The sequence below is a fragment of the Perkinsus marinus genome (assembly GCF_000006405.1).
Source record: "Perkinsus marinus ATCC 50983 genomic scaffold scf_1104296966226, whole genome shotgun sequence".
In the NCBI taxonomy this organism is placed as follows: Eukaryota; Perkinsozoa; order Perkinsida; family Perkinsidae; genus Perkinsus; species Perkinsus marinus.
Window position 1 is genome coordinate 213,983 of NW_003204003.1, and position 8,280 is coordinate 222,262.

At 53.7% G+C, this 8,280-nt stretch overlaps 3 protein-coding genes across 3 annotated transcripts in view; all 3 read right to left on the reverse strand.

Moving 5' to 3' along the window:
• Nucleotides 1-788: 788 nt before the first annotated feature.
• On the reverse strand, nucleotides 789-5,417 carry Pmar_PMAR007696 (hypothetical protein; the record flags this gene model as incomplete). The annotated part of the gene is made up of 3 exons (XM_002769236.1): nucleotides 789-3,932; nucleotides 3,983-4,056; nucleotides 4,451-5,417. 3 exons carry the CDS (start codon nucleotides 5,415-5,417, stop codon nucleotides 789-791), a joined length of 4,185 nt encoding a protein of 1,394 aa, XP_002769282.1.
• A 312-nt stretch (nucleotides 5,418-5,729) lies between these two features.
• On the reverse strand, nucleotides 5,730-8,126 carry Pmar_PMAR007697 (hypothetical protein; the record flags this gene model as incomplete). Its single annotated transcript, XM_002769237.1, has 1 exon — nucleotides 5,730-8,126. The coding sequence occupies one exon, from the start codon at nucleotides 8,124-8,126 to the stop codon at nucleotides 5,730-5,732; it is 2,397 nt and encodes a 798-aa protein (XP_002769283.1).
• An 85-nt stretch (nucleotides 8,127-8,211) lies between these two features.
• Pmar_PMAR007698 (hypothetical protein) overlaps nucleotides 8,212-8,280 on the reverse strand; it is a gene marked incomplete at both ends in the record, with an annotated part of 645 nt that continues 576 nt past the window's right edge. The window contains one exon of the mRNA XM_002769238.1: nucleotides 8,212-8,280. This exon is cut by the window's right edge and continues 4 nt beyond it. Within this exon, the coding sequence (XP_002769284.1) occupies nucleotides 8,212-8,280 (69 nt within the window).

An 8,280-nucleotide genomic window follows, 5' to 3' on the forward strand; every position in this document is an offset into this window, starting at 1 on the left:
GTCCCTTGAGCTTCCTCATCGCCGGCCGTAGTCGTACTTGCTGAATCGAGGTTCCACTTGCCCATCGCCATCCCTGATGGGACTCTAGGAGGCTCCATAGCGCTATGATATAATAGGACTGTTCAGCAAACGTATCCCGAAACTCAGGACTGGTTTCTCTGGTAGAGATGAATTTCAGAATCAATTTCGACGCTCACTGACCATCTGGAGTACTTCGCAACGAGACTTACTATCAACGCAACAACAGCTCAGCCTTCCGGGCGCCAATCAACTACTCCATACGCATGCAGTTTGTACCATCTGGATTCCCTCACTACAGTCAACATGCCCAGTCCTACTTCCACTAGGCAGCTAGCGGGAGACCCAACGCTACTATTGCAGTTTTGATGGTTGATATTCCACGCTGGGCAGTCCTTCTAAGGAACTTCGACACGATAGTGTTGTTGCTGCTTCCCTCCATTCTCTCACATAACAAATCTGCCTCATTGGCAACCCCACCCATGCAACAGCATAGATCAATTGATAGTATATAGAGGTAGGACAGTCGAAGGCTGCCCTAGTGTCTACGGTCATCTCTATTTTCATAACGATGCAACACTTATTGCCGGGCACTATGAGCACGCAGCGGTTGCACTTAAATGTACACTAGCCTGCCCTAGGAACCCCTGGTAGGGAATCACAAACACTGGAAAGATATTGGACCACAGCGATGAACACAAGAATCCGAGACGCGCTGGAGAAATAATCACGAGCAACAGACGTAAAACATTCGCACAGCACGAGATGCACTACTGACCAGAACTTCGACGACGTGCTATTCGCGACTTGATACCATCGATAACCAGTCTCAGCTCGTCGGCATCCAGAGTATTGGACAACCTCGTCAACTGTGCCCTCAGAGCTTTAGCCTCCTCTGAGTCAACAGCATCCACGGCTTCTCGCTTATTACTGCCGCTCTCCTCGGTCGAAGCTGCTGGGCGTTTTACACCCTGATCTTTCCGAGGGATGGTATCAGCCGAAGCTGACTCCGACACCGAGACCGACGGCTCGGCACATGCTAAAGGACTGGTCAGGTCAATGACGATATCACTCAAGGGTTGGTCTGGCTCGGCGACAACATTCTTCGTAATGAAAGTCGTCGCCGCCTCCCAGCCCCCACCAGCCAAGCCGCCTGCATCTAGCCATACCGCACCAATGATCGCCTCCACACAGTCCGCCAGTGGCTTGGGGCCTCGTCGAACTACCGCGCGGCCAGAAAATAGCTCATTCACGAAGCGATTGACAGCTCGCAAGAGAGGCGCCGAGAATGCGTTGAACAAGTCGGGGACACCGAGCCTTTCTACAGCAACCTTGGCCAGGTGAGCATTGCATGTGTTGGCCGTGAACGCCTCGACTATGTTCTTCGGAGGCTTCTCAAGCTTAAATAGCCACTGTAGAACAACTGCACCAAGAACAGCATCGCCGATCCACTCCAACCGTTCATTAGAGTAAGAGGCACTGACTGAAGTTACGCTCGCATGTGTGAGGGACTCGGTCAGCAACCATGGATGTTTTTCAAAAACGTAACCGCCTATATCCACAGACGAGCCTTGCTGAGCAGCCGACAGAGTGTCGTACGTAACCGTAGGCTCTCTCAGCTTCCCTCGAACGAGTTGCGGGAAGTCATCCGGCAGCAACCAGTCGTCCAAAGTAGCTCCTTCCCCAGCGGAGCTGTGCGGCAGGAGGCCACACGCTGGGACAATTTCCACCAACTTGAACTTAGTGACTGCTTTCACAACACAATCAACACCATGACTGTCACACAGTGCTCCGATGAGAGCGAGCATGCAACTACGGGCAGCACTGGTGATGGACACAAGAATGTCTTTTGTAGCGGCACCGCCCACACCAACTGCTGCTGGACTCCGCATTTGCATTAAACTGAGGATGCCACCCTCGACCGCTTTTTGCGACATGCGCTTGCGAGAAATGATCTTCTGCCTGTCGCTGGTCAGTTTCCCTTCCAGGGAGGCTCCTCCAGCTGAGAATTGTTTCGACCACACCGACTCGGACACCACTAGCTGCAAAATGGAGTTTCCGAGATACTCATAGCGTTCCGAATCCACAAGTGCTTGACACCGCTTCGGCGTGAGGACCTCGCACAGCACGCGAGGATTAAGTGGCGGCAGGCCTAGGAGGTTATATGAGAAGACCATTCTGCAGAGTTCACGAACAGTGTTGGTGAAGTCCACCAGGAGTCTCCTGTCATCCTTGAAGGCATCCAACACTTCATCGAACCCTGCCCGGTCGACTCCCGCGTTCGGAACCAACAGCCAGAAGTCACGCTCATCCTCGCAGTCGTGCCAATCGGAACACGGCCCTCCTTCACCTTCAGGAAATATCTCTTTGTGAAAGCCCCACAGAGAGCCCATCAACGATGCGTCGACTCCCATTGCTGCTGAAGGGTTGCCGTGATGCTCAGAAGGGCGCAGCGATATCAGCACATTCCCCATACTGGTGTTGGCCCGTCCCATCCCTGTAGCCGATAAGGGGATGTGGCCAACCGCATGGGGAACGACAGAGTCGATAGGCCCCGGTGTCAGCAGCATCAACTTGTTCACAGCTGAGATTTGTTGCCGAGATCTCGCATACCGGACCTGCTGCTGTGACTGCATACTGATAGAGTCACCGTCCCAGCTGGCTGTGAGGGAGTAGGCGAACATCCTCCCCACACTTTTCACAGGCTTCTTGAAGACCGGCGAGGATAGTATAGGGAGAGTCGAGAGGGATCGACGGGTTTGCTCCAATAGTTCTTGTGAAACAGAGTTGTCGTCGTCCTCGTCAGCCGATCCTCTCGGTTTTGATCTGTACCCGTTCCGAAACTGTGGCGTGACCCAAGGAAGACGATCTAGCTTCACAAGCTGACGGGCGCAGGCTTCCCGCACCGCCTTGGCCTCTGACGGCTGCCATTCGCTCATGGCCCAGCGAGCCGCTGGGGGGTTCACGGAGGAAGGCAAGACGACCACTGTCCTATACCGTCCGGAGTCTTCATCAGACTCGGTATAGATCCATGGCTCTGGTGAGAAAAACTCGTCGGTGGCACGCAGGGTTGAACAAAACGTGAACAGCACTTCCTTGGCACGACGGCATGTGATGCGGACCCCATCTCGGCCGATCACAACTGCTGGGACGATTCCAGCATCTTCAGACTCCTCATCATCATCGGTCCCGCATTGAATCCAAAAGTCCACCAGTCGAGCCATCTGCTCCTCCTTGTTCTGGAAGTCAGTAAGAGCTGCTTTGGCACAACCCTTCTCCTCCTCTTGATCACCGACCATCAAGAAGAACTTCGACGGTGGTTCGAGAGACCGCGCACGTCCACGACGCTGTATGTAGCATCGGACATTCGGCGGCATGTCCCATAGGATGACACGATCACAGACCGGAACATCAACACCTTCGTCACAAACGGACGTCGCAATCAGTATTGCATCCTTATCATCTCTCTTGGCCGTCTCTTTGAAACGCTCAATAGCTTCGGCTTGTGTAGAGGCGCTCTCATAGCGACCACCAACGCAGTAGAAGCAGTCCAGAGAGGCAGCAATGGCTCGAGCCAAGAGCCGTTGGTTTACGAAGATGATAGCCGCGTTGTAGTCCGGTAGCTCACTATCGCCTCCCACGTATAGCAATTCCCCCATTTTGAACAGCTTGTCAGCGTCTCCACCTACTTCGAGGAGCCTCGGGACCAATGCCTCTCGAATCCACCGTTTGAGATCTTCCAGGGATTTGTACGTAGGAGCATGATCTTGTAGGAAGCCCTGGAGGTCGGCGCCAACACAAATAGCCATACACATTTCGAAGAGGGATGTCCGCACTGCGTTGGCTACGGGCTCGTTGAAGAGCTCGATATCAGTATTCACTTTGCAGAATTCCTCAAGACGACTCACACGACGCTGAAAATGGAAGCATCAGTGGAGGATTCAAATCGGCTTGTGACCCCTACGCGCAAATTATCGATGTTGATGCTGGACTTGGGCTTATTATATGCCTCCGGGACCGCGTGGGCATCGATGTCGTCTGTGTCAGATCGACATATGTGAGCCAATGCATGAGCAGCAGTTCTCGTACCGCACTGCAAAGACACATTCTATCATCAATCGCGGCACGCTGAGCGTGTTCTCTCGCTTCGCGATAACTCAGTGCGTGCGTACGTATTCGATTGTCCAGGTCGATCCAGAACAGACATGAAAATCAATAGATTATCATTCGCAAGCTCTGAATCTGGAGCTTTTGCAAAAGGAATGGAACGCCACGTACTCGAGCAATTTATCACTTGCTGCACGAAAAACCACAAAATAAATAATTGCATTAAAAAATAACTTTCGTGGGATTCGAACTTGCGGCTTCCATCTCGGGCTGCGAAAAACACAAGCTCCGAAGTACGAAACTACACACGCTCACCAGGCCCTACCTACCTCATGGAGGATCCGCCCCATTTGACCCATCATCTCACAGTAACGAGATAAGATATGCAGAGGAAGGTCACGACTGCTGAGCTGCGTCGTTATCGGAGGCATGCCGAAGTCTGCAGCATCCTGGCCCAGAGTCCGCATAGACCGCCGTAGAGAATAGAATTCCTCCAACCAGGACACTCTATGGTAGGCACTGCACATCCACTTGTGGACTTCATCACAATCAGCATCACATCTCTGGACAAATCTAAGACAGCTTGGTGCGTACGTGGAAGAGGTGAAGTACTTGAACTCGAGCTCGGGCGTGCGCACCCACCGGCTCAGCTCCTCCGCATTCACTGTAGGCCGAACCACCTCACACTCGCCACCGAGGGCCAGGACTTTCCTCAACTGCTTTAGGTTTTCATCCACATCCACCCGTTTGCAGTTGAGAGGGCTAGCAGTCAACCCCACGAACCTCTCCGCACCCTTCGCGAGCTGAGCCAGATGACAATAGGCATGGCCGCTGTTCGCGCCGTTCTTCGATACACAATGATGACATTCGTCGAATATTATAGTGTCTATCGAGTCGGCTTTGACATAGCCTGACTCCAATGCTCGACGAAGGACCTCTGGGACACATACCAGAACAGACGACTCACGCAGAGTCTTAGCCCATTCCTCCTCCTCCCAGCTGACCGTGTCCTTCATTTCACCGGTGAGGATAATGACCTTGGCATCCGCGTGCCCAAGATGCTTCTCAATGTACTTGGCTTGTTGGTGGCACAAGACCTTGTTCGGAGCAGTGAAAATGCAAGCCTTCTTTAACTCGCCCTCTTCCTGGCGCCGTCGCTGCACCTCAACACGCTCGTGCAGTAGCCGCACAGCCACGAGCGTCTTGCCAGAGCCTGTCGGCATGAAGGCAACCGTGGACCTATGCTGCCTGATCTTGTCTAGGACTTCAGCCTGATATTCCCGTAGTTTCATATAATAACGTCAACCCTACGAGCATCCATCCATCTCTCGCAAACGACCCAGCAACCCTACGATAGTGAAGCCGATGTATGTTCGCGATATTATTCTCCGTTGCTCCGTCATGTTAAACACTTCTCCAACGCAAAACCACCAACTAGGGTGAAAATTTCTTACTACCAGCGTAATAACAGTTTGGGTACACATTGCGGATGAACTCAGGGTAGCATTACAGTCGTATAAAACCAACCACAAGCCACAGACTATCAGCACTTATATTGGCCGACACCATATATGGACTTGACAAAAAATCAGTCTCGTACACCTTCAAGAACCCGGCAGTTGTCTCAGTAACTCTTCGACGTTCCCTAGCCTGGCCACAAGATCTCTAACGAACACAGCCTGATCATTGCGATTCAAGTGGGCTCTAGTTCGGGCAGGAGTGCTACTTGAGGTACTCGGCGTCTGCCCACCGGAGTCATCAGCTTGTAGACCAGGTATACGCCTCCGACGGGCCCTTCTCCTCCTCCTCCCCTCAGGCGGTCCGTCATCACCTGGACCCCCCCGCGGCGCTGGCCTCCTCTCGGCAAGCTCAAGGGAGAAGACGTTATCTCTGATGAACCTTGCGGCCGCATCCCAGCCCTCACCAGTTGAACCACCCGCATCCAACCAGATGGCGCCAATGATAGCCTCAACACAGTCGGCCAGGGCCTTGGGCCCCTTGGGAACAGGTTGCTCGTCGTGGTGGAGCTCTCTGACGTAACGGCCGATGGCACTTTGCAACGCGACTGAGAGTACGTTGATACGATTCTGCGCTCCCAACTTGAGAACGGCAACCCTCGCCAAGTGGAAGTTGCAGGTATAGTCGATGAAGGAACTGAGCGTAGCTCTTCCTTCTTCATACAGCTTGGACCACACCACCGCCCCGAGGACGGCATCACCGATCCACTCGAGACGCTCATTCGAGTAAGATGGACTCACAGCAGCAACACTGGCATGTGTGAAGGCCTCCATGAGTAACCAAGGATGACGCCTGAACTCATATCCACCAATAGGAGGCACGTTGAGGCCATTTGCAATCAATAGAGTGTCGTAGGTCACGGGAGGGCGCAGCAGATAGTCTCGGACCATGGGCGGTATGTCCTGGGGCAACCCCATCGCGTCCACCTCGGCCCGTCCACCAACAGCTGAGTGTGGAACAAGCTCGCCAACTTCGTCCTCGGGTATAAGCTCTAGACGGCGGAGGAGAGCAATTCCAGCCCTCCAGCCAGCCTCACCAAAGACTACACCAACGAGAGAGGTGGTTGATGTCCTCAACGCATTCAAGAACGCCGTGGCCCTGTCTCTCGCGGCCCCTTCCAAGACAGGCTGAGCAGAGCCGTCAGCGACTTGATAGCCAGGCAGCGGAGACGACTGCTGGTCACGCCATTGCATAGCTGAGCACACCGTGGACATCAAACCTCGATAGGCGACGCGCTCTCTAAGGACGTACGCCTGGCGTTCCTCAGTCAACTTGCCCTCGAGAGCCGCCTCTCCTTCATCGAACTGGTCAGCCCATACATACTCGGAGGCCAGTATTTCCAGCAGGGCACATCCCAGAGGTTCGTGCTTTTCAGAATCGATCATCATCTCGCATTGCTTCGGGGTAAGGGCTTCGAATAGCAGATGGAGTGGTACGGCAGCAAGAGTTCGGCTGAGTGGGGAAGCTTCGACTCTCGCCAATTCTGATACAGTCAGGCCAATCTCAACAAGTAGGCGAGGGTCGTCCTGGAAGGCATCCAGGATTCGAGCCATCTCCACCATATCCCCGGTGCTAGCAGAAACTATATAGAAGGGGCGATCGGCCTGACACTGTGACCAACTATCGACGACAGCACCCCCATCCACCTTGGCGAAAACCTGTCGATGGAATGCCCATATAGTGTTCATAAAGTCTCCAGTGACATTGACAGCTCCTTCTGGGGTAAGTGTAACCTTCACCGTGCCAAGTCTCGAGTCTGACCTCCCCAAGCCGCTGGCCGAAATTGGTATTTCTTTCACAGCCTCGATCACTCTTCCCACCAGAGGCTCCGGAGTCAAGATGCGGAGTTTCTCGATAGCAGCCACCCGCTTCCGCGTCAACTCTCTCCAGTTACCAAGGCGCTCAGGGATCTCCATCCCAGCGTTGTGCCACTGAACCCTCAATTGATAGGCATACATAACCGAGTTATCATCGGTAGGTTTCACCAACGCTGGCGCCACATCCCCTCTTCGTTCAGTCAACTGGTGGGCGGCCAAGTCGAGAAGGTCACCCGGGGGAAGCAGGTCCTCGTTAACGCCATCGGCCTTGCCAACAGCATACATGTTTTTGAACTGAGGTGTCACCCACGGTAGCACCGCCAGCTTCTCCAACTGTCTGGCGCTGGCCTCTCGAATAGCCCTGCCCTTGGTAGCATGCCAACGGCTCATCGCCCATCTGGCTATTGGTGGACGAACAGATGATGGCAATATGACTGTAGCACGGAAGCTCTCATCCCTCTTCTCGCCGAAGAATATCGGAGTGGGGGTGAAGAACTCATCAGTAGCCGTGAGGGAAGATGCAAACTCATGCAAAGTACCCTTGGCATGACGACAGGAAATCCGCACACCTTCTCGACCGATAACGACTCTGGGTTGGATTTCGCTGTCTGAATCGTCATCAGCTGAATCAATGCCGTCTTCCCAGCAGTCGGCCAAAGTGGCCATCTGAGCTTCCTGCCGCTGATACTCTCTCAAACTCTCGTTAGCTTTGGTCACGGCGAAGTTCGAGGCCTCAACCAGAACGATGAGCTCAGATTTCGGTCGGTCTGATCTTGCGCGCCCGTCCACGACGCTGAATGAAACTGCGAACGTTCGGGGG